Genomic DNA, 27,592 nt, shown 5'->3' with positions numbered 1-27,592 from the left:
TAACTTCATGTAGAGGTTACAAATTGTTTAAGATCCTATAAAGTACATTTGAGTGTAATAAAAGAAGATTACATCTTGTACATCATTTCTAAGGCTATAACTTGTGTGTGTCTTCGTAAGATTGGGGTATGTTGGATTATTAAATCAATACAAGTTACACATGAGTGAAGGATAACGTGACGACCCAGATTCCTGACCCTGGATTTGGGGGCGTTACAAGCTGCTTGTCATTGAGAATGAGGTTGTCATTTTTAGACAAATATGGCCTTTTTATTAAGATGTCTTCAATCATGTTCTTCCAGTGAGAGTTCCACAAACTGGTCAAATCTGTCACTTTACAGTTCACTATGATGTGAACAAAAAGTTATCGTATTTGTGTTGGTAAACCACCAATAGAACACTCCGATAAAACTTCATGCCACTCTTTATTATCATCAAGCAAACCATATTCTTTACACGCGTCCCGGAATGTTGAGTAACAAACTCCATTTACAGTTCTCAAGCTTCAAAATGAAGTAGGACCACGTACCTTAGTAAGTAACAAATGCAAGTACCAGACTTCCCCGCTGCTATGATGTGTATAAGAAAGACATCCAATTTGCATTCCTCTTTTTCTCCGGTTCCATTTTCTTTCACCATCATTCCACACGTAATGCTGTGGGATCTCATCGTAAGTGTATTGACGTGCATCTGCATCTACAGAGTTAAGCAGGAAAAAGGCTTCAAGTTTGCTGAGCCTTTTCTTCTCTCGATCAACTACTTTTCCAAGATCTTCATTTGCATAAAATGTGCAGTTTTGTTCACCAGGTAAATGAAAAGGTAAACGCTCAACAAAGAATGTTCGGTGGTGTATTGGGAAACCAAATATCCTATAGGCAGACTCAGCACCGCAAATATATCTTTTATCAAAGTATGCTTGAATCTCATCAACACATTCTTCATTATTCTCTGCTGATCTGCGGTGTTTCTTTCTAGTCACCTGAACAGTAGCTGTATCGTGGTCCTTCAAGGAGTACTTAAACAAATATTTAAGACTTCGAGCATGTGAACATATCTCAATGTTTATGTGACACTGATATTTAACCAATAAATCTCGGTTGTATGGTACAACCCATTGATTATCCAACTCAGCATTGCGAATATTGATAGTGATATTTTGTCTACGATGCTTGTAGAGTGGGAATCCACTCTTATCAAACATAGTGCGCGCATAATACCTACATATGGACATAAGAAATAAGTTTTTTTAAAATTAAAGGTGAAAAAACAACTACATAAAACATACAACAGAGAAGAATATACTTTTTTGGGGAAATGCCGTATACATTTACAATTTTTCATGTAGGGAGATTTGGGATTCTGTAAACCACAAGGACCGTATATCATAAAATTTTTAACAGCAACATAACTAATAGGATCCGTTACGGGATCAGGGATTCCAGCGGAAATAAATTTATCAACATTTTGCTTCAAATAATTCTTAGACTTATTGTCTAGCCATATCAATATGTGCACGTGAGGGAGACCGCGCTTTTGAAACTCAACAACATACATTGCTGCATAAGAGTCACCAAATAACATTAATATGCTGCTAAACATTTTTTTAATAAAAGTATAGTTTTTTTGAAAATGAACAGAAATGTGCAAAAATATTTACCTCACGGTAGTATCATTGGTTAGTTGTTCTAATTTCAGTCGAAAAACTCTAGATATAATATCAGGGTAATTCTCAGTTTTACATCCAGGAACAAATTCCATCATCTTCTGAATTTCATCCCACAACGGATTACAAGTCATTGTCAGGAATATATCAGGGTGACCGACATGTCGGCAAACAGCTAATGCATCTTGGAAATTTTGTTGCATATAGCGTTTCGAACCTACAAATCTAGCAGGCAATATTACACATTTACCTACATTAGATGTACTTGCATCTCCTTTGCGAACATAATCACAAATATGACTGTACAATTCATTGCGCAATATTGTCTGGTTAATCCGAAAGCACCATAGACGTGTTTGCTCAATAGCCGAGAAAGCATCAACAATATATTGTTGGAAGAGTCTACCACCCAGACGAGGTGTCATTCTTATACACTAAAATAATTTAATTTTCAATCTCAAACTAAAAAAATAGCAAAAACAAATGGAATGATTTCAACAAAATTAGATACCTTCATTTTCTCGTATTTGTAATCTGTAGGAGTAGAAGTCTTTCATTGTGAACATATCACGTTCTTTTTGGGACTCCGGATTAGCAGATTGAAACTTTTTCTTGTTGTGGTATCCATCTTCACCATTAGGAAATAATAATGGATACTGCAAAGCCATTAATTTGGGGTTAATATAGGAAACGCGTTCTAATTTTCCCATCTTAAGGTGAATGATAATGTCGCGGTTAGGGGTTGTGCTGTTACTACTACCCACCATTATTCCAGGGACTTCATCTGAAGGAGAGATATGATTCTCCCGTCCACTTTCTGATTGACAAACTTTAAGCTCAACTTTAAGATCAACTACATCATTATTTTTAAACCTATCACGAGCCATTCTGAATTTCTGTACCAATTCATTACGTTTATCCAACATATGAATGAGACCTTGAACAACTTCGGAATCAACATAATCCCCATCTGAGACATTAACCCATCTTAAACGATTGTTTACTTCATTTACTTCTTGATCATTTTCATTAAAGGTTACCTTAAAAGATAAATGTCTTCTCTTTTCTCCAAACAAGCAATCTTCAACAACTTTGTATCCAGAGTCATCATCTTGAACGTGAGAGACTTCACAATAAATCTTTCCCTTGAGTTTTTGTTGAAATTCTTTGAACTTTAAATTTGTATAAACACACTGGACTTATTTCTCTATTTCATAATCAGTGATACACAGATAAGTCGAGTTATAAGAATTGAAATCTTCCTGATTCTCCTTTGCCACCTTACTTGCAAGTGCATTATCATACTGTTCTACAAATTGCTTCAGTGTTATTTTTGAGTTGACATAACCATCAAAAAGTGATTCATACTTTCACTGTGCAATGTAGTTGACATACCAGCCCAAAACACGTCTTTCACATAAATTGGCACCCAACGACCTCTCTCATCATATAACCCCTTTAACCATTCATTACTTTAGAGATCACTTTTCAATCATTTAGTTCTAATTTTCTTCAAATTCTTCCCTACTTAAAGAATTGTACACTGCATTTTTCATGACACCCTATATTGAGTCATACTCCTTATAACTTTTCAACTTTTCTGGTAGTTTTTTCATTATATGCCACAAACACTGAAAGGCATATGTCATAGCCTACTCGTTTATTCGAGTATTTAACTCAACTCAAATAAGAATGTAATAAGTAAATAGTGGATCTATCATCAGAGAGATCTCACAAAGTAACATCTGTCAAAGAATAAAGAAACATTGTTCATCTGCAGACTTGAAGATTCACTGGAAGAAGTTCAAGAATTTGATCATGCCTCAGTGATATAAATCAAGATCGTGGATTTAATCAAGTGACAGAGATCTCGTCAGGGTATCATTTATTACAAGGATTCAATCAGAATATCAAAGTCAAGACATGAAGAAACGTCACGGAAGTTAGTCACTCATGAACCAGACAGTACATCGAGTGTCAGCATTGAAGTGGCGGAATTGATTCATAAGTCTCAGTGACTTTCAGAAGATTGTCAGAAGAATGGATGCTGCTCAGGGTTAGTATTAATTCTCTATTAATTAATTAAGTCATATAATTTAATTAAGAAAATAAATTATATCTGCAAAGATTAATTTATTGATTAATTGAATTAAATTGATTAATTAATTTAGAATTAATATTAAGGATATACAAGATTTTAATTGGTTTAAAATCTGCTTAAATTCAGCAAGACAATTCATTTGAACTAGTATGACAATCGGTATGACAATTGATAGTCATACCGAAAGTCATGCCAATACATTTAATTGTCTTATTAGAATTTCTGTTTAGATTAAAATCTGTTATTAATTCAGCAAGACAATTTATTTGAACTAATATGACAATCGGTATGACAATCAATAGTCATACCGAAAGTCTTGCTAGCTCATTTTAATTGTCTTGCTAGTTGTAAATTTTGTCATACCGAAAGTCTTGCTGGCCAAAGAGATTGTCATGCCAGTACATGTTTACATTCGGCTGTTTGATAAAAAGGAGCAGAAGTCTATTATTTCACTATCGAAAAAAACAGAACACAAACTCAAGAACAAAAGAAAAAGGAGCAGAAAAATATTTCATCTCATCTGCAACTTCAAGATCAATTTCTAGATTGTAAAGTTAAATCCAATCAACTAGAAATACTTATCTTGTTCTTGTGTATCAATCTAGTGGATTAAAATCCCTAGAACTTAATCTCAAATCGCATTTAGCATTTGATCTTTTAATTATAAAAATAGAAAAAGTTCATGTCGAATTTATTCTAGATTTGTAATAATTGATTTGAGATTAATCCCTTGTAACTGATACCGTAGTTGTAACACCTTTCAAGTTTAATAAAAGTTTTATTTAACTTGAATTTTGTTTCACAATTTTATTCCGCATTTTATTCGACTAAACGGTATTGTTTGCATTCAACCCCCCCTTCTACAAACAAATTGGGACCTAACAATTGGTATCAGAGCCTTCTGATTAACGTACAAATCTAGATCCTAGACTTTTATGTTTCTTTCACTTCTTGAATTTTTTATTCACTAAAAAAAATTCATAATGACTACACAAAAAGTTGGAACCGTTAAAATTCCACTTTTCGATAAAGAAAATTATGTTATGTGGAAGAAGAAGATGCTACTGTTTTTACAGGTTGCTAATCCCAAATATTTGCAAGTGTTGAAGAAGGGTCCAAAAATTCCTATGGTTATGGAACCAGAGGTAATAGAAAATGATGTGGTGATCACCAAAGCGAGAACTTATGTGAAGGATCCTGAGGACTTCTCTCCTGCTGAAATAGAAGAAGCTTCCCTGGATGCTAGCCTTCAATTAATCTTAGTAGATTCCCTTAATCCCCTGATGAATAGACATGTGATGAATTGTAAAGATTCCAAACATATCTGGGAAACTATTGAGATTATTAATGAAGGCACAGAGGAAGTTAGGGAGAACAAACTAGAAATCCTAACCTCTGAGTATGAATACTTTAAATCCAATCCAGGAAAAGGAATCACTGAAGTGTTTGAGAGGTACAATGCATTGATCAACAACCTGAACATTAATGGTAAATACTATTCCATCAGGGAGGTCAACAAAAAGTTCCTTTTAACACTGCCAACTCATCTCGAACATAAAATCACTGCCATAAGAGAAGCAAGAGATCTGAGTGAGATTTCTTTGGAAAGGCTCTATGGTGTGTTAAAGACTTATGAGTTGGAGCAGATTCAGCAGAAGGAAGTTTACGGGAAAGGAAGAGTGGTCAGCACGTCTACTGCTCTAGTAGCTGATGAACAACAACAACAACCACAATATCAACAACAATCTCAACAGTCAGAAAGAATGGTACAGTCTTCCAAGGTTGAAGATAATGTGATAGTAGCAGAATTTGATTCTCCTACTACAAATCAATCAGGAGATGATTATTATTCCTTGGAAGAACTGGAGCAATTGGAGGATGAGTCAATGGCCCTGATTGTCAAGAGATTCTCAAATGTCAGATTCAAAAGGAATCCCAAGTTCAAGTACAAGTCCAACTACAACAGATTCCTGAAAGGTGGATCTTCATCCTCTAACACCAGCAGTGGTGGGTATAAAACAGGGATGGTTGATCGAAGCACCATTCGATGCTTCAACTGTAATGAGTTGGGACACTTTGCCACAGAATGCAGGAAGCCAAAACAAGCTAGGAAGAACTCTTACGATTCTAATCAGAAGAGTAAATCTGAAAGGGCGTACCTGGCAAAGGGAAGAAGCTGGGATGATACTGACAGTGAAGATGAAGAAGTTGGGAATCTTGCTCTCATGGCTAGTAATGCAAGCACCTCATCGTCAAGAAAAGAGGTAAAATTTACTGATGCTGAATTAGTTTATCATCGAGGAGGTTCCTTAGATTGTGCTCGTCGTGATAATGAATTGTTAAATCAACAAATCAAAGACCTTGAGAAAGAGGTCAATGAATTAAGACTTGTGCACATTAATCAAGATAAACTAAAAGAACAAGTATCTTTTCTAGAGAATAGAGTTGACTGTTATAGACAACTCGAAACTATTCTCAAAGACAAGATCACCGGTCTTGAGGCTAAGGTTAAAGCTTACTTTAATTCTTGTTCGAAGTCCAAAGAGTTTTACAATAAGCAAGTTGTTAATCAAACACATGGAATAGGTTATGATTACAATGCTGCTATTGGAAAATTAGGCATAAACTCCCCTCCTCATGTATGTGCTAAAGGCAGGGAAGTACCACATGTGCTTAAGGGTGTTGATGAACCCCTCTATAAAGAATCAATTGCTGAACCATTTGATGAGACCTCTTTTATTATTCAAGAAGAAATCCGTGCTGAAGATAATGCTAATGGGAAAGCTGTCTCCAAGTCAAGTGTGTCAAAAGTTCCAGTCAAGGTTGTGAAAGCAACTGAGACTAACTCAGACACACATGAGTTGGATAACACAAGTGCCATGTCTACCATGCATAAGTTGCCTATTGTTAATCCTTCTCATAAAGCATGTGGTGTTCCTGATTGTATGTCTTGTGCTTTTAATCTGTTGTTTGCTTATTTTAATGGTAAGCATGTTTCTAATGATAAGACTACTCCTCGTCAGCATGTGAATAATAGAAAGCATGATAGGTCTAAGACTGCTAGTCCTCCTAAAGCTAGAAAGGAGACATTTGTGCCTAAGCCTAAACATAAATTTGTCAAGGCTGTTCACAAGGTCAAATGTTCAGTCATTGAGAACGTTGAGAATATTGAAATTAAGAATGTTGTTTTGCCTGATAAAGGCCAATTTTACAAGTATGCCGGACCCAGCCAAGCTTGGGTTCCGAAGAAGGTCTAATCCATTTATATTGCAGGGCATTAAACAGGTACAACCGGTAGTGTGGATTCTTGACAGCGGATCATCAAGACATATGACCGGAGATAGAGCCCTGCTATCAAATGTGGTTGAGAAAGCTGGCCCAGTGGTTACCTTTGGAGATAACAGCAAAGGTTTAACGGAGGGATATGGCTGTTTGCTAGCTGGAAATGTTATCATTGAAAATGTATATGTTGTGCAAGGACTTGAACACAATCTGCTTAGCATTAGTCAGTTCTGTGACAACGGCTACAATGTTTTATTCGACAAGCTGAAGTGTCAGATTCTGCACAAGAAAAGTGAAAAACCCTCCTTAATGGGAATCCGGAAAGGAAATCTGTTCGTAGCTGACATGAACTCTGGAAGCAATCTTGAAGTCAATTGTTTCTATGCAAAGGCATCGTCAGATGAGAGTTGGCTATGGCACAAGAGACTTTCTCATCTCAATTTCAAAACAATGAATTCTCTTGTCAAAAGAGAATTGGTAAGAGGTCTGCCTCAGCTGGAATTCTCTCCAGAAGGACTATGTGAGGCTTGCCAGAAAGGAAAGTCAAAGAAAGCAAGTCACAAAGGCACTGACACATCTTCCATAACTGGTGTTCTGCAATTATTGCACATGGATTTATTTGGTCCAGTTAATATCCTTTCTATGTCAAAGAAGTGTTACTGTCTTGTGATAGTTGATGACTATTCCAAGTATACGTGGGTTTTATTTCTTCACTCTAAGGATGAAACACCACAAGTTGTGATTGATTATATCAAGATGATTGAGTTAGATTCTAACGTCCCTGTTAGAGCAATAAGGTCAGATAATGGGACAGAATTCAAGAATGCACTTCTCAATGGATTCTGCACAGACAAAGGGATTACCAGACAATTTTCAGCTCCTAGAACCCCTCAGCAAAATGGAGTGGTAGAAAGGAAGAATCGTACATTGATTGAAGCTGCAAGAATGATGTTAAGTGAATCAGGTCTTCCAATGTACTTTTGGGCTGAAGCTGTCAATACTGCATGTTATACTCAGAATCGAACTCTAATCAACAAAGACTTCATTAAAACTCCTTATGAGATTTTGAATGAACAGAAACCTTCTATCAAATACTTTCATGTATTTGGTGCCAGATGTTTCGTGCTCAAGGATGGAGATGATCGTCGTGGTAAGTTCGAGGCAAAGGCATATGAGGGTATTTTTGTTGGATATGGAAGAAGATCATATAGAGTGTATATCATTGATCAACACAAAGTAACTGAAAGTGTCAATGTTACATTTGATGACACTAAACTCCCTAGTATCCAAACTGAAGATCCTTCTGAGAAACTGAAGTTTGATGATACGTCAGATTCAGAATCAGAACATGGTCAAGTACCTGAGGTTGTTGCTGGTGAAGAACCTGTTAATCCTGATGATACTCAAGGTAATAGTGATGGAAACTTTGGAAACAATGGAGATACCCCTGCTACTAACGGAGAATCTTCAAGTCAACATGGCAACAACTCAGGGGGAGATGTTGAAGGATCATCTAGTAGGACACAACATCACAATGAATTTCAAGGCGAATCATCAAGATCAAATCTTCCAAGACAGACTGTCTGGAATAAAGCTCACCCTTTTGAGTTGATTATTGGTGATCCAGATGTTGGAGTCAGAACTAGACGTGCTACTCAAAATGAGTGTCTGTTCTCAGGATTTCTTTCTGAGATGGAACCTAAGAAAATTGAAGAAGCACTGATTGATCCAGATTGGGTGATTGCTATGCTAGATGAACTCAATCAGTTTGAAAGTCAACAAGTCTGGAAACTGGTACCTAGGCCTGTACACAAGAAAGCTGTTGGTACTAGGTGGGTATTCAGGAATAAACTAGATGAAGATGGTGTGGTTACAAGAAACAAGGTAAGACTGGTAGCTAAAGGGTATTCTCAAGCTGAAGGCATTGATTATGATGAAACCTATGCTCCAGTGGCTAGACTTGAGGCCATCAGGATATTTCTGGCATTCGCAGCATTTTCAAACTTTAAAGTTTATCAAATGGATGTCAAGAGCGCCTTTCTGAATGGAAAGCTGGATGAAGAGGTATATATAGAGCAACCTCCTGGTTTTGAAGATCCAGATCATTTGGATTTTGTCTTCTTTCTTTTCAAGGCTATCTATGGGCTAAAACAGTCTCCAAGAAAATGGTATGACACTCTCTCTGAATTTCTTATTGAAAATAGCTTTATTAGAGGTGTCATAGACAAAACTCTCTTTTCTAAAACACATAAGAAGGATACTATATTAGTCCAAGTCTATGTGGATGATATAATATTTGGGTCTACTAATGATAATCTCTGTAAGAGATTTGCTAAGTTAATGCACAGCAAGTTTGAAATGAGCATGATGGGAGAGCTGAAGTTCTTTCTTGGATTACAAGTAAATCAAAGGTTAGATGGAACATTTATTTGTCAATCCAAGTATCTCAAGGAACTCCTCAAAAAGTACAATCTAGAGGATTCTGCATCAGCAAGGACTCCATCAACTACAGCTGTCAAGCTTGGACCATGTGAAAACTCCATTAAGGTAGATGTCACAAGCTACAGAGGTATGATTGGCTCGTTACTCTATCTTACTGCAAGTAGACCAGATATTATGTATGCTACATGTTTATGTGCAAGGTTCCAAGCGGATCCTAGAGATATTCATCTCGTTGCTGTTAAACGAATCTTAAGATATCTTAAGGGAACACCAAATCTAGGTATTTGGTACCCTAAAGAATCTGGTTTTAACCTTGTTGGATATACAGATTCAGATTACGCAGGAAGTGTTGTTGATAGGAAAAGCACCTCAGGAAGTTGTCAATTCCTAGGAAGCAGGCTAGTCTCATGGTACAGCAAGAAACAGCAAACAGTTTCCAACTCAACGGCCGAGGCTGAATATATTGCTGCTGGAAGCTGCTGTGCTCAGATCTTGTGGATTAGGAACCAACTACGAGACTATGGCTCTGTATTGAACAAGATTCCTATTTTATGTGACAATACAAGTGCAATAGCCATCACCAACAACCCTGTGCAGCACTCGAGGACAAAGCACTTTGACATCAGGTATCATTTTATTAGAGAGCACGTCATGAATGGTACTGTTGAACTATTTTTTGTTCCAACAGAAGAACAAATAGCAGATATTTTCACTAAACCACTTGACGAATCCACATTTACCAGATTAGTTGGTAAATTGGGCATGTTGAATAGTTTTAGTGATTAATTTAGTTAATATCTGTGATCTGTTCTTGAATGAATTTACAAATGAATTTTTCATAAATGAAAAATTCATTTGTAAATTTATTTTATCATTTTATCATATTTCTTGCTTATTTCTATGTAATATATATTATCTTATCTATTTTTATTTTCCCTACTTGTTAATTTAAAATATCTCAGAATATTTTATTTCCTCTAAAAATATTTTACTATGAATTTTATTTGCTAAAATTCAATAGAAATCTATTTTTGGAATAAAAAATAATAAATTCTGATATATTGTCTTTGTTTATGTAAATATTATAGGTCTGTATTTCTGTTTTACCATTTTGTAATATAATTTCAGTACATTTATAGAGTCTGTACATATTTGATTGTATTTCTACTAAAATGACAATCGACAAGATAATTGAAATTGTCTTGCTGAAAGTCATTTCGCTATATAATTGTCATATTAGTGTTTTTCAGTATAGTTTATACTGGCAAGACAATCGGTATGACTATCAATTGTCTTGCCAGTTATAAACAATATATATATATATTTTCTTTTATTTTATACTGGTATGACAATCGGTATGACTATCAGATTGTCATACCAGTTATATATACTCAGTGTTTATTTTGTTATTTCCTTTATTTCTGTTGATTTTTTCTTTTCCTTCTTTTGCCTGGTATGACAATCGGTATGACAATCCAGGATTGTCATACCAGCTGTCATATAAAGGAGTTTGTTTGTTTTGTTTTAAACCATTTTCAACAGTTCATTTCTTCTCAAAAATTCGAACAGTTTTTTGTCTTCAGTTTCTCTCTTCTCTCTCTTCGAACTGCTTCCTTCCTTGCTCGAGTTTTTACTCAGCAAACTGAATCTTCACTCCTGTGATATATACTTACATATATATACATACAGGAGTGCTGTCAAAATTTTCAAATTTTTTTTTATATATCAGTTTGCCCCTTCAAATTCAATTTGTGTTTGTTGATTTTGAACTTTTTATTTTTATTTTAATTTCTGATTTGTGTCTTTTGGTTTTTCAAAACTGCGTTTGTGAGTTAAGAATTTTAACGAGATACATTTCTGTCTAAATTTTTCGATTATAATTAATTTAATTCGAATTATTAAATTAATTTAATTAATTCGAATTTTCTTAATATTATTCTTAAAATTCTGAAAAGCGTGTGTCTTATTATTATTTTAAATGGCTCTCAATTTCCAAATTGTCGCGCATAATCAGGTTGGTTATTTTAATCCGGAAAAATGTGATGTTGAAAAATTTAAGCCATGGATTAGATTTTTAAATGACCATTCGATTGTTAGCTCTACTATTAAATCAAATGTGATTTTAAACGTCGATCTACTTAGACTGATTTGCACAACCTCTACTGTGGCCGATGATTCAAAATCTTTTTCATTCACCGTCGCAAACACACAGTATGTAGTTGATGAAACAGTCGTCAATCGTGCGTTAAATTTTCCACTAGAAAATTTCTGTAATTTACCCTCTGAAAATGATATCACAAATTTTTTCAATGCTATTCACTATCAGGGGGTGATCAATTTAACCAAACTTTCTAAATCAAATTTGGTGTCTGAATGGGATATTTTCTTCGATACACTTTCCAAAGTGTTTGCCAACTGCACAAAATCCAATTTTCATAACATCACTTCCACTCTGCAGTATATTGGTCTGGCGGTTGTTTTCAATCAAAGGATCAATTTTGGCAAACTACTTTTTCCCATTCTCTTGAGACGTCTAACTTCTGCTTTACGTGATCATTCTACAAATCGTAGGGTATCATGTTACTATGCTCGTTTTCTCATGCTTATAGCAGATCATCTTCTCACACCTGAACACAAAGCCCTTTTTGCTAACTCTGCAGTAACCGAACCCCCTCCAGTTAGCAAAAAGATTTACACTCGCCAAGACACAACCTTCAAATTCATGCAAGTTCCAGTACTTGTATCTGCTTTCATGGCCACTTATATTCCTTTACCTATTTTCAATCTTCCCGACCATGAACAGCAACCTCAACCTCCAGTGGTTCAAGCCACCCAGGCTCCTCAAACATCAGATACTCTTCCATTACAGGTAGTAATTCCTCACTCTCACTCCCTTCCTACTTCTGTTGAAAGACCCCCAGTGGTTGATAGGGCTGACCATGAAGTTGTAGAACCACAGCTTCAATCCCAGGTCATAGAGCCAAACACAGAGTCACATTCTATCTCAACCTCTCCCCCACTGTCTAAAATGTTACCCAGAAGATTACTAGGAAGTAGTACATTGTTAAATATGAGTGAACCCTCAGCTCTGCCTCCTCCTAAGAAAAGAAGAACATATTCTGAGGCATCTGAAAGCCCATCCTTGTCCTCCCAACAGGACATGGACGTTGAAATGGCCAATGAACAGTTACTAGAGGCATTCTCTCAACAGGATGCATCTATTGAAATTCGCCATAAGGCCATGGCATCTTGTACTGAGTCAAGCACAATTCCATTACTCACAATGGAACCATACACTTCCCCAGATCATACCCAGGACACACAGCGAGGAGTGCACGTAGAGTCGGTTACAGTGCCTGCCATAGTTACGGCAGAAGAGCAGTCACATGCTTCAGAGGGAAAATCTGACTCTCCGCCATCTTTAATAGAGTCATTTTCTCCCCTCCCAGATCCAACACCTCTGGCTCCCTTATGGGATTCTCCACTCGCAGATTTATCTGGAGAAAGTGGAGGGCAACTCGGTCAATCTATCCCTGAAGCAATTCAGACATCTATTCCAAAAGATTTGATAGTATTGACTGAGGATCGGGACTCGCGAATTCCCATTGCACCACCACTGACCTCTCTTGAAGAGGCTAGGGTGATTTTTAATGCAGGTACAGAAGAACAGCAACAGGAAGACTCCTCACGAGCAATTATATTGAGAGAAACACATGCACGTGAGGTGAGTGAACCAAACACGAGTGAAATTCAGGTGAGAGCACACACAGACACTGATATTGTAAACCTGTTAGCTCAGATTGCTGCCCTAAAAGAAGAACTTGCTAAAAGCCAAGCTGAAGCTCAAGCATTCAAAGCACAAGTGGTTGAACGGTCTTCTTCTTCCACCTCTGTCAACAATCAGCTTGCAATCATAAGGAATGACATCTCAGATCTAAAGACCACTGTAATACCAAAGCTCAATTCTATTCAGTACACTCCAACTTTATCAGCTGATGACATATCCAACTTCTGCTCTCTACACACAAGAATGACTTCTCTTGAAGACCTCGTTGAGATGAATCATTCACTGGACTCCTCAAGATTTCTAAAGATAGAGACGGGCATGGAACATCTCAATGAAGGGATGAAGCACCTATATTTCATGATCAAGAATTCTCATTGCCCTAATGAAGAACAAAGAACTTATTTTGAAGGACCGTCTGGTGGAGGATCAGGCTCTGGAGGTGATGGAGGTTCCAAAGGAAAGTCAGTAGAGGATCCCTCAACTAAGGGGGAGAAGAAAGGGAGTAGTGCCAAAGGGAAAGAAAAAGATACCTCTGCTGGAAACAAAGGAAAGGCTGATGATGTCTACTACAGTGGAGAACAGGATGACTTTGATATTTTTGACATTCCCACTGAACTAGTTCAGGAAGATAAAGATGGGTTATTTGAAGCTGAAGAGGAAAGTGATTTTAGAGAATGGGAAGAAGAAGCTCAAGTGGATCCTATGTTTGAGAAAGAATTTCAGAAGGAGCAGTCAGAGATGAAAAGAAAAGAAGCTGAACTCAAGAAGGTCTCTCAGATCATTGACATGAGAAAAGACATTCAAAGAACAAAAACTCTTCAAAAGCAACGTCTTCATGACATTAAGGCTCAAGAAAGGAGAAGAGATGTCAGACTAAAGATTGGTGAAAAATGGGATGAAGCTAGGAGAGTACTTGATATGCCTCAGCTGAGCACTAACAATGATAGGCAGTTCTTACATCTTCTTGACAAGCTGGAAATCTCAAATCCTAACAATGACATGTACATGAATGCTATCAAGACTGAAGTCTCAAGGATCACAGCTGCTTTTGATAGATCCCTAAATGAAATGAGCATTTTTGTATATTGTCAGAGTGAAGGATCATTCAAGGTGTCACTTCATCTATTTGAGAATCGTTCTTTGTCAGAGATTTGGGTTCTTTTAAACAAAGTCAAAAGAAGCTCAGAATTGAATGAAGTTCTTCGAGAAAGGCTTAAAGAGTTTGCCAGCAGGGCTAGTCCTCAAGTGGTCAACAATCCTCATCAGGTGAGATTCTTTAAGTCTGATTGTCTTCAAATCTGTCAGCTAGATGTACAATCTCTTAAAGACTACTCAGCTAAACATCTGGTCTGGATGGAACATCATTTGAGAACTGCTGGATATTCATCCATGTTGAAGACTCAAGCTGCTGACTTGATTCAAGCTTATTGTGAAAAGAATGTTAAAAGGTACAATCAACTCAAGAATAAGCTGAAGTCAGTTGGAGTTCAACCAGTCAGACCAGCAAGCTTCACTTCAGAAAAGGATCGTGTCTTTGACAAGGAATTGCTTCAAGATTTAGAAGAAGGTGAAGTCAGAAGAGAAGACAACTGAAGTCAATTAGCTCAAAACTCAATGTAATATGATTAGAGCTTTATGAATCAAGATAGTCTAATGTAGTTATATGTTCAGGCTAGAGGAACATCTATCTTGTATTCACTTGTAAATTTCATTTGGAATCTGGAAAATGTTAAATATAATCCAGAACTTTTCTGCTATTTACTTTACATTACTGTTTATATCTTTTTCTTATTTGTTAGTTGAGTTATCCTCTAGGTATTTGTTGTTATTGTCTAACAAGCAAATAGGGGGAGATTGAAAGGCATATGTCATAGCCTACTCGTTTATTCGAGTATTTAACTCAACTCAAATAAGAATGTAATAAGTAAATAGTGGATCTATCATCAGAGAGATCTCACAAAGTAACATCTGTCAAAGAATAAAGAAACATTGTTCATCTGCAGACTTGAAGATTCACTGGAAGAAGTTCAAGAATTTGATCATGCCTCAGTGATATAAATCAAGATCGTGGATTTAATCAAGTGACAGAGATCTCGTCAGGGTATCATTTATTACAAGGATTCAATCAGAATATCAAAGTCAAGACATGAAGAAACGTCACGGAAGTTAGTCACTCATGAACCAGACAGTACATCGAGTGTCAGCATTGAAGTGGCGGAATTGATTCATAAGTCTCAGTGACTTTCAGAAGATTGTCAGAAGAATGGATGCTGCTCAGGGTTAGTATTAATTCTCTATTAATTAATTAAGTCATATAATTTAATTAAGAAAATAAATTATATCTGCAAAGATTAATTTATTGATTAATTGAATTAAATTGATTAATTAATTTAGAATTAATATTAAGGATTTATAAGATTTTAATTGGTTTAAAATCTGCTTAAATTCAGCAAGACAATTCATTTGAACTAGTATGACAATCGGTATGACAATTGATAGTCATACCGAAAGTCATGCCAATACATTTAATTGTCTTATTAGAATTTCTGTTTAGATTAAAATCTGTTATTAATTCAGCAAGACAATTTATTTGAACTAATATGACAATCGGTATGACAATCAATAGTCATACCGAAAGTCTTGCTAGCTCATTTTAATTGTCTTGCTAGTTGTAAATTTTGTCATACCGAAAGTCTTGCTGGCCAAAGAGATTGTCATGCCAGTACATGTTTACATTCGGCTGTTTGATAAAAAGGAGCAGAAGTCTATTATTTCACTATCGAAAAAAACAGAACACAAACTCAAGAACAAAAGAAAAAGGAGCAGAAAAATATTTCATCTCATCTGCAACTTCAAGATCAATTTCTAGATTGTAAAGTTAAATCCAATCAACTAGAAATACTTATCTTGTTCTTGTGTATCAATCTAGCGGATTAAAATCCCTAGAACTTAATCTCAAATCGCATTTAGCATTTGATCTTTTAATTACAAAAATAGAAAAAGTTCATGTCGAATTTATTCTAGATTTGTAATAATTGATTTGAGATTAATCCCTTGTAACCGATACCGTAGTTGTAACACCTTTCAAGTTTAATAAAAGTTTTATTTAACTTGAATTTTGTTTCACAATTTTATTCCGCATTTTATTCGACTAAACGGTATTGTTTGCATTCAACCCCCCTTTCTACAAACAAATTGGGACCTAACAAACACTATCTATGCCGAATTTCTGGAAATACCTCTTTGATTGTAATTTTCATTGATTTGTCTTGATCTGTGATTATTGCTTTTGGAGGACGCTCAGACATACATGTCAGCCATGGTTTAAACAACCAAATAAAAGTATTTGTATCTGCTTTGAAAACTAAACCAGAACCAGTAAAATTGATTGGCCATGGTGATTTACCCCAACAAATGGTGCACATGGCATGTCATACTTATTTTTCAGATATGTTGTATCAAAAGTAATAACATCATCAAATTCTTCATATGCAGCCCTACTTCTCACATCAGCCCAAAACACATTTTTCAACTGACCCGTTTCATCCAAATCCATTGTATAAAAAAAATAGAATTATCAGCTTGCATCTTCAAAAAATACTTATTGATGGCATTAACATCACCCTCACCTAGTCGTAAACGCCTCACTTTATCAAGAAAATTTCTACAATCTTTTTCTAAAAAAGGGTACGTTTTCAGGTCCACCCGCTTCAATTATAATGGACCTATAACTTTTATTTGATCTGATTCATGCTATATCATTCATTTCAAGTTTTCTCCTGATATATGGATTTGATCCTTTATTACAACGGTAAAATTGTGATTTTTTCAGGATTTATATCATGATTATGTTCCAATACAAGAGAACCTATAATGCATCTCCCATCTACTCCAATTATAATATTTATTCGTGCCTTACAATTTGCCCTGCACATGGTTTTAAACGAAACTAATTTTTGGATTTGGAAGCTCTCCGACCTTCTCTACAATAGGACAATGTCTTATAATTTTTTCCCCTACACCCTTAATTGATGTTCTCTGAAATACGACAAACCCTTCTTGTTTGGCATAACTCTCATAATAAGAAAGAGCTTCATCATATGAATCAAAAATCATGCCAACCTTATGTTCTTCTACTCTAACTAATTTATTTTCAACTGTTTGGCTTTCCATTACTATACAAAGACACGTATAAAAATAACAACAAGTATTACACATCATTCAAATAAAATCAAAACACATAAAACATAACAATGCATATTATACATAACATATATAGGATTCATATCAAACAAATAAAATTAATGGAGAAAACCAAATACTGATGGTGTATAGATGTCATACCTATATCATTGCTTTAATCATCGCTTTGTAAGTTCCTGGTGCTCATTTGGAATGTACACCCTCCATCTCATATTATGTGTCTTGTTTTGACTAATATATGATCAAATTGACCAAGTTTTGACCGATAATTTCGACAATTTTATGTATTAATTTTAAAAAATAAAAAATATATTTGAAAGAGAATTAGATATATTTTCTAATGATACTAGTTTTAAAAATTATCTAATTATATTTTATACGTAATTTACGGTCAAAATTTAAATAATTTGACCGTTGACTAGTTAAAACAGGACACATAATATGAGACGGAGGGAGTATAAACTTGTGAGATGAAAATTTGAGTCTGAGATAACGGTGATGGAAGATGAACACTCTAAATGACACTAGAAACTCAATTGACAAAGAAAAGTAATCTCACTTTTCTGAACAACATCTGACTTAATTAATTTTTAATTTGAATCTTTTTATATTTGAAACTTATGTCGTTATATTATTTAAACCTACCTAAAAAGATAATTAAATAGAGTTTTCTACTATCAAATTTAGTTTATTTTTAATTTCTTTTTGTTATATTAGACTCTTCATTTTTTAAAATTTTATTGTATAAATATATATTAAAAATTTATAAATAAAATAAATGACATAAATATATTGAAAAAGGTAAAAATAATTAAAAGGGGAAACATATTGAAAATATAATGAACTAAAACTAAAAAATTAACAAAACATATGGATTAAAAAATGAAATGATTCAAATTTACACTAAAAAATTGGTTACATAACATTTTATTTGAGACTCTTTATTTTTACAAATTATTTTATTTGAGTACATGTATATATGTAAAATTGTATAATATAAAAATTTGAAATGTATATTAATTTAATGAATCTCAATATATTAAAAAATAATAATTTATGTTAGAATATAGTACAAATAAAAGTTAATAAAAGTACATTGAAAAGAAAATGAAAGAAAAAGTAATAACAAGTTAAAATAGATGATAACCAAAAAATATCGGACAAGTTCTTAAATACTTATTACACGTCATTGGCCAGGTCATCCGCCAGGTCATTATCTACAAATTTGTGTATTGTTTTTTTTGGACGTATCCTCCTCTAAATTTACACGCAATATATACTTGCATTAAAATCACCCTCTCCGTATATACATCCATCCATCCAAAAATCCCCCCTTCATTCCCCCTTCTCCTCCAACCCTCATTACTACCTAACCGTAACCGACCCATACACACACAAACACAGACAAATCTATATATTATAAATTGCTGGATAACCTTTTTATAAGGTTTGGTATCCATATTTTGGTTCGGATATAATTTTTAACTTTAATTTAACCGAGTGGACTATCCATTTTTAAGTTTGATATCCATATTAGTTTTATAAAAGATCTATATATTTATTATGACCTATTTTAATTATAGAAACTTTGCAATACAATTATAAATGTGAATTGTATTATTTATGATAAGTTTTTAATACAAATTTAAAGTAAATTTTAAATTTTGACAAATTTATTTATAGAAATAATCCCATAAAATATATAATATAAAAATAACTTATATAACGAAAATATTATATAAATAACTTAATTTTTTAGAATTACATTATTCAATTTTAATTATAAATTTACTTATTTATTTTTATTAAATAATTTTTGAAATACCGGCTATAAACTGGTATATAATATACATATACCCATTAAATCATTGCCATCGCTTTTTATTCCATCCGTCGATCCCCCCTTTTGATTTCCCAGTAACTTAAATAATTATTTAGTGGAATTAAAGGGAGATTAAAGCTCAAGTTTGTTGTATCAGTCTTGTTATCAGTCTCAAGGTTTGAAATTTGAATGCGTCCCTTGCTTTAATTTTCAATTTCTATTTTTTTTTATCATTGTTACTGTTGTATTTGAGCTTGGATCTTCTTGATTTTTACCAGAGTCCCTTAATTTGTACTAATCTTTAACCCCCCCCCCCTTTTGATTTTGTTTATATTAATTGAATTTTGCTGTATATGAATTGTTTGTCTTTGTTTGTTTGGTTATAGGAACGAAAAATCACAACTTTTTATTGAGTTGAAAAGGAGTGTATAATGGCTGGAGGTGGAAACCGAAAGGATGATTCTGTTGTTTTGAACAGCACTAATGTATTTGCAGCTCTTGGAACCCTAAGGAAGAAAAAGAAGTCTGATAAAGAACAAGGGTCTTCAAAGTCGAGCAAAAGCTCTTCCAAGAAGAAGATTGAGCCTGAGCCTAAGGTTTTTTGGGTTCCTGCTCCTCTTACAACCAAATCATGGGCTGATGTGGATGACGAGGATGATGATGATTACTATGCCACCACTGCTCCCCCACAATCTGTTTGGGCTCAGAATGAGAATGTTAAAGAGAGCCTTACCCCTGTTGAGGTTTGATTTGTTTCAGTTTAGGTTTTTATTTTTAATGTTTACAGTTACATCTGTTGTCTTAATTGTTATGGATATATGTTCTTAACTGTTTTTGGTTACACTTATTGTTGTATTTGTTCCGGATATGTGATCCCTAATGTTTATTGTTACTTTTATCGTTGTATCATTAAAACTATTAAGTGGATTGATTTGTTTTGTTTCTAAATGTAGTGCAATCAATTTAAGAAACAGAAAGAATCTTGAAATAGCTTTGCGCTTAAGATTTTGTGAGATTCGTAAGAAGCTACAACGTTTTTTTTTTTTTTGTGATATGTGCTTGTGGATGTGCCTCTTTGGCATCACATTTTGGCTAGAGGTGCAGTAATTTAAAGTGCTGTCAAGAAAAAGTGAAATGCTAGTTGGCAGATAGTTTGGAAAACTTGTAGACATACGGGGATTGAAGCTTGTCATCTATTACTTAACTGAAGTATTCTTCATTGGCTTGTCAGAAACAGTTTTAAGCCTCAAAAACCTTATGCCTCAAGCAGTAAAGCACAAAATGTTACAGTGCAATTTATAAGATTATCTTTTTACCTGTATTTTTCTTTTCCTTGCCGCAGCAGGCCACTTTCTCTGTGTAAATTAACAAAATGATTTTTACCTAGAACATAGATATGAGTAATTAATTCCATACAATATATTAAACACGTCGTAGTAGGAAAGAAATTATTATAGTAGGAAACAAATTACAAACTTGTTTGAGACTTGAGACAAATATTTAATATTTGTACTCATTTTAATAGCTTTAAATTTTGTGTTACAATCACGGTTAAATTCAGTAACATGGGAATGAGACTTTTGAACATCTTCTATTTCATTATCTTAATTTAGCTTTTCAACTTAAGTTCGTAAAACTCTTTGGCTTCAGGAGAGCGACAGTGAAGAAGAAGAGATTGATGAAGTTGATGACGACAATGAAGAAGAGCATGAGGTCAAAGTGCCAGCCAAGAAGGAGCCAATAGTTGAGAAGCCTGTGGAAGCACCTAAAGACACTGACAGGCAACTATCGAAGAAAGAACTTAAGAAAAAGGAGCTTGCTGAACTTGATGCTGTTCTTGCAGAATTGGGTTTTCCAGCATCTGAAGCCAGTGGCCAGGAAGAGCCCCGTGGTAAGCATATTGAATGCTTACATCCCTCCTTGTGCATTTTGAATTGACGATTATATAGAAGAGTTATACTTGTATCCTTTTTAGGAAAATTTATCAGTAAGTAGTGTGTTTTTAGTGTGGTGAGAAGATCTTGGTGGATACACAAATACAACTATTCTCTTTTTTTAGCAATACCTATTAGCGTATGCTCCATCCTAAGAAAGTCTGGTCTGTTTTGCTATTATGTGCAAGTATTTTATGATCACATTGCTGATTTTTGGTAGTCGTCTCTTGTGATACTATTTTTGGATTGCAAGATCACTGTTGGTTTATATATCATGCTCAAAAATATAGATCAACAAAAAGCATCAGTAATATGTAACTGCATCTATCAATTTAGGCCTGAATTGTTTTAAATGCTTGTTACCACTTCGCATAGCAATTCTATCTTTCACTATTATAATGCATATCTTGCTTTGCATTTTGATTAAAACAAGGCTTGAAGTACCGATGTTCTTACAGTTGTTCCTACAAAATTCATTTTCTTTCCAAAAATAAAGGGTCATTAAAGAGTAATCGTCAAAGTTGTCTTCCCATATAAAAAAGGTTTTTTTTTTTGTGTTTCGTGATAAATTCTACCATTTTATTAATTGCACAAGTTTGCCACCTTTGCAACTTTTTTGTGGAAACATAAGAAAATTACTGGTCCAGCTACATATATTTATGTCCTCTTGTGTAAATTGTGCACGTGGATTTGTTTTGCAGAGAAATGTCTTGTTGGTATTGTGTGCTCTTTTCATACATAAGGAAGGTCACATTTTAAATATTGATCTGATATTTTCCTTGTATTAGCGAGAAGCATTTCACGTAAATGGAAAATAGGATCAAATATATCATTTTGTGGACCTTCCTGTCTTGCACTTTACAGCTGGTTTTGTCTTGCATGTAAATTTTGGCTTCGTTAGAGTTTGTTCGTCTACAAGATAATTATGTAATTTTTTACTTTCACTTGTCAGGGGTTGCACAGGAGAAGAAGGTAGAGAACTCCAACGCAGATGCAGAAAAGAAGGAAAACAATGCACCTGGCGAGAGCAAAAGCGCCAAAAAGAAAAAGAAGAAAGACAAAGCTTCAAAAGAGAGTAAAGAACAGCATGATGAAATTAATGCTGCTGAATCTGAAAATGCTAAAGATGAAACTGCTGGAACTGAGAAGGCTGAAGAGCCATCTGCTTTTGATGTGAAAGAGAAAATTAAGAAAGTTGCATCAATGAAAAAGAAGAAATCAAGCAAAGAGATAGATGCAGCTGCGAAAGCTGCTGCTAGTGAAGCTGCTGCAAGGAACGCAAGGTTGGCTGCATCCAAGAAAAAGGAGAAGAACCACTACAACCAGCAGCCGGTGCGGTAAGTCATTTTGTAGGTCAATGTGAGAATGTATCCTCTTTGTTCATTTGTAAAATGAAACAATAAACTTCAGGATCTGGTTTTGCTGAGACGACTTTTGACATAGCAGCTTTTTATTTTATGTGAGGAAAACATCATGGAACTCAAAGTTAGGACTAAGTAGATGCTGCATTGTTTATATTTCATATATCCTTTTACCCTTTTTTCTTTTCTTTAGAAACTAAATGGATGTTAAGCATACAGTTTATGGCTCCAACTTTTTGCTGGTGTTTTTGGAAGTAAAATATAACAATTGCATCTGTTATAAATTATAATGTGCTGGTGCCTGGTGGGCTCTTAATGTGATTGCTCTGTTCTTTGACCTTTTATGCCAAGTGTCAATGGCATGGAACTGTTCATTAAAATGTGAGAACTGTTTATGTTGCTACATTCCGCTCCAATGCATGGAGTTGCTAGTCTACATTATGTTGATTTGCCTGATATTCCTTTACCGAGATAAATGTCCTTACATTTAGTGGGGTTTTAGGGTGTATTTGGATAGATGGCTGGAAGGGTTCACATTTGATTTCAGGAACCATGTTTGGGAAGTAAATTGGAAGGGAGGGGTTGGGTTCAGAGAGATTGGATAGGGCTTGGACCCGAACTGTTTATAACTTTTTAAGATGCCACTTTTAACACCCCAAATTGGGGTGTTGGTTGCCCAGAAATCATGTCCGATCCGAAAGCTAATTAGATCTGATAGCGATAGCGATATGATCATGATAGCGATATGATCAGTACTGGACATGGATATAAATACGATCTCATATAAAGATTTATATAAACTTATCCACAGTCATCGTTGATAGAATATATCAACCACAATGTTTTATTGCATGCGGCAGCCGCAATGGTGTATCCCAACATAGCTGTGGATATATATATATATATATATGCTCATGATCAAATAGAAACTAATTTTAAAATAAAAATTAAAAACAACTTATATAAGTCAAGTAAAAGCCACCCCCTTCCTCACTATCCACCACAATATCATTTCTCCATTGTCCAACATTATTTCTCAATCATCCAATCTTTATGTCTGATCACTAATCGAAACACTTCATCAACCATATTAGTATCTTCTACGGCGAATAAGATTGACGATTTTTATCAATATAGAATATTATATGTTTGTATGTATATGTCTCATATATACTATTTGTTGATATTTATAATTTAATTTGGTGATTTGTGTGGTATAAATCAGTGATTTTCGTCATATGATTTAGTGATTGGATCGTAGATCTGGTGATTTATCCTATATGAATTGGTATATGTACTCATATATCATGTTCAAATTTCAGACCGGGTGATTTTTATTGGAAATTAGTGGTTGTTGATTGTTTAATGATTTTTAAATTTCTTTCATTCTGCCCCCTATTTCACAGTAATTCTTCAAAACCCCAAACACCTTTTCCCCTTACATTCAACTTGGATGATATTCATCATTCCTGTTATAAAAATTAGTGATTTACATAATATAAATAATGATTGAAGGTGGGTGATTATGGGAATCGTAAAGTTTAGTGGCAGGTGATGATGGCGGACGGAGATAGATCAGAGATATTGGCGGATGGAGATAGATCTTCTGAAATTCTTCTTATCAGAACTTGTGCCTTTCCTGGAAAACTTCTTTCCCTTCCTGAACTTCCTGTATGCAATCTTTGTGATCCCTTTCACCATAAGAGCACACAGCTTCATCATCTCCTCATCAACATCAGTCTCAGGCAATCTTTCAGAATCCGAGTCATCATCACTTTCAGAACTTGATGACTCAGTATCAGACTTTGTGAAAAGAGCTTTACCCTTGTCTTTCCTTGAGGTAGCTGCCTTGGGGAATTCTTCTTCAGCCTTAAGAGCAACTGTCCTTGACTTTCCTCCTTTCCTCTTACTTCTTTGTTCCATCTCAAGTTCATGAGTCTTGAGCATTCCATAAATTTCATCAAGAGTTGTTTCATCAAGATTGTAGTTATCTCTTATTGTTGTTTCCTTCAAATCCCAGCATTTAGGAAGAGCTACCATGAATTTAAGGTTTGAATCTTCAAGTTCATACTCCTTATCAACCAATGACAAATCATTCAAGAGTTTGACAAATCTATCATATAAATCAGTCAATGACTCATTAGTCTTTGAGTCAAAGTGTTCATACTCTTGAGTGAGTATTGTCTTCATGTTCTTCTTAATTGTATCGGTTCCCTGACACCTTGTTTCCAGAGCATCCCATATCTCCTTAGCAGTCTTGCAGTTAATTACCGTATTTGACATTACATTATCAATGGCACTATGCAGTAAGTGTCGTACCTTAGCAATTGATGCTATATCTTCAGCAGTATAATCACTCTTCTCCTTTGGTACGGTCTTTGCTGCTTCACCTGCAACTGCAACAACGAGCTTGGTTGGTTTGTGAGGCCCTTCCTTGATTCTATCAAGATATTCTGGATCTGTTGCTTCCAGGAACATGGTCATCCTCACCTTCCATATGGAATATTCAGATGGTCTCAGTATGGGAACTCTGATGGTCTCATACCGACTTTGAATTTGTGTCTTTGGTGGTTCTTCAGTTTTGGTAGGCTTAGTTGGAGTTTCTGTGTCAGACATGATTGTGTTTGGATCTTTAACTGTATGTGCGTTAACAGATAGGCTCTGATACCACTTGTTAGGTCACACACACTGTAGAGGGGGTGAATACAGTGTAAAGTACAATCAAATCGAACTTTAATATCACAAGTAACAGAAAACAAACTTTATTGAAACAATAAACTCTGTTACAGTATGGAACTGTTACCTCTCAGTGATGAACAAATATCACGAGAGCTGCTAGGGTTAATACGAATAATCTTCTCGAATATGATAACACTTATAGTGTAAACCCTATGTCTGTGTTTATATACTACACAGTTACAAGATAATCGCTAATTGATATGGAATATAATTCTACTTCCTAAAATATATCAATCAGATTTCTTTTCTTTCAAGTATTCTATTCTTCATAGAATTCCTTCTTCATGCATATCTCTTCTTATGTTTATCTCGATCTTCTTTCCTTTAATCAGCTACTATCCTTATCTTGAACGTCCTTCAACACTTAAGTTCTGATTTCCATCTTCTGATGATTATCTCCTGATAATATAATTACTGATATCCTTAAGTCCTGACTTCTAGTAAGTACTGATTTATCCTGTTTAAATAAGATCTGAAAACTAAACATAAATCATATTAGCCATTACATTATCAAATATATTTAACATTCCCCCTTAAAAGGATTCTGTCCTCAGAATCTTCTAAGAAAACAAATGAGGGTACTTTCTCTCATATCACTTTCTAACTCCCAGGTTGACTCTTCAACCTTTGGGTTTCTCCACAGTACTCTTACTAATTTTACCAATTTATTTCTTAACACTTACTCTCTTTCTTCTAGAATCTCTATCGGACTCTCTACATATGATAAATCTGTTTGAAGTTCTACTGGCTCATATTCAATTACATGCCTGGAGTCTGGATTATACTTCTTAAGCATCGATACGTGAAATTAATTGTGAATGTGCTCCATGTGCGGAGGTAACACCAACTCGTAAGCTACTTTGCCAACACGCTTTAGAATCTCAAAAGGTCCGACATATCTAGGGCTTAGTTTTCCTTTCTTCCGAATCTTGTCAATCCTTTCCACGGCGATACTTTCAGTAATACCAGATTTTCTTCTTCGAATTCCATATCTTTTCTTGATTGATCTGCATACTTTCTTTGACGGTCTTGTGCTGCTATCAATCTCTTCTGGAGAACTTCAACAACTTCCTTCGTCTGTTGCACTAATTTAGGTCCAAGTATTTTGTGTTCTCCTACTTCGTCCCAATATACAGGAGATCGACATTTGCGTCCATAAAGAGCTTCATAAGGTGGCATCCCAATACTGGCATGATAACTGTTGTTGTAAGCAAATTTTACCAAGGGTAAATGCTCGTCCCAACTTCCTTTGAAATCAATAGCACAAACACGTAACATGTCTTCGATTGTCTGGATTATTCTTTCACTCTGGCCGTCCGTCTGTGAATGGTAAGCCGTACTCATATTCAGTCTCGTTCCCAAACATTCTTGAAAACTTTTCCAAAACCTCGATTAAATCTCGGATCTCGATCGGATACGATAGATACATGAACTCCATGACGAACTACGATTTCTTTCAGGTACATATTGTAATAACCCCAATTTTTGAAAATTTTGAAAAACGGATGAATAGTAACTTTTGCTGATGATGATGATTAAGGAAAATTATCAGACCACGCTATATAGGAGTACTGTTATGGAAATTCTAAGATCGTATTAGTACTCTATAAAGTAAATAAGTGTATGTAAAGATCGTCAGAATCCAAATCCGAACACTTTGATTTTTTCCCGAAAATCCACCAGATACCGAAAGAATTGAGTCTAGGGTGATAGGATAAAAAGGATTTAAATTCAAGGATTTTAAGAGGGGATCATCAAAAGGAATATAAAATATTGAGAAAGGTTTAGGGGAACCCAAGTAATAAGATCCCGGATATGATCCCTCAAACGACGAACGAGAACGAAAGTTAAGCGAACCGTAAAATAAATAAGCGACCAAGAGACAAGCTTGTACAAGAAGCCAAAGATTGTGACATCATCAAACCACAAGGAAGAGACATGTGGCAATTGGATGACATAAGAATGATGACCTAAGCATGACAAAAAGAAGTGTGTTGTTGGTTGATTGTGAGCCATTCTTTTTTTACCATGGTAAATCCTCAAAATTAGCCAAGCCATAAACAAAGAAACAAAACAAAAAAATCATAACACAAACTTGACTTTTCATTTTAAAGAAGCAAGCTCTCGGCCAAAACCAGAGCAGCAACTTCAAACTACCATATCTTCTTCAATACTCACTCAAATAGTATGTTCTATAGCTCTTTGGAAAGGTATTCAGATGGCCTACAACTATTATTCACAAGTCTCATCCAAATAAG

At 34.9% G+C, this 27,592-nt stretch overlaps 2 protein-coding genes across 2 annotated transcripts; one reads left to right on the top strand and one right to left on the bottom strand.

Moving 5' to 3' along the window:
* Positions 1–505: 505 nt before the first annotated feature.
* Positions 506–2,088, bottom strand: LOC141660472 (uncharacterized). The gene is made up of 2 exons (XM_074467459.1): positions 1,658–2,088; positions 506–1,217 (listed from the first exon to the last, which is right to left on the bottom strand). Exons 1-2 carry the CDS (start codon positions 2,086–2,088, stop codon positions 506–508), a joined length of 1,143 nt encoding a protein of 380 aa, XP_074323560.1.
* Positions 2,089–19,348: 17,260 nt separating this feature from the next.
* LOC141724623 (uncharacterized) lies at positions 19,349–22,827 on the top strand. The gene is made up of 4 exons (XM_074526838.1): positions 19,349–19,476; positions 19,687–20,043; positions 20,951–21,191; positions 22,187–22,827. The coding sequence occupies exons 2-4, from the start codon at positions 19,732–19,734 to the stop codon at positions 22,573–22,575; spliced, it is 942 nt and encodes a 313-aa protein (XP_074382939.1). The 5' UTR covers positions 19,349–19,476; positions 19,687–19,731; the 3' UTR covers positions 22,576–22,827.
* The last annotated feature ends 4,765 nt before the right edge of the window (positions 22,828–27,592 follow it).

Source organism: Apium graveolens, chromosome 5 (genome assembly GCF_009905375.1).
Source record: "Apium graveolens cultivar Ventura chromosome 5, ASM990537v1, whole genome shotgun sequence".
NCBI classification, from domain to species: domain Eukaryota; kingdom Viridiplantae; phylum Streptophyta; class Magnoliopsida; order Apiales; family Apiaceae; genus Apium; species Apium graveolens.
The sequence above is the reverse complement of the archived record's forward strand: the minus strand, read 5'-3'. Positions and strand labels throughout refer to the sequence as shown.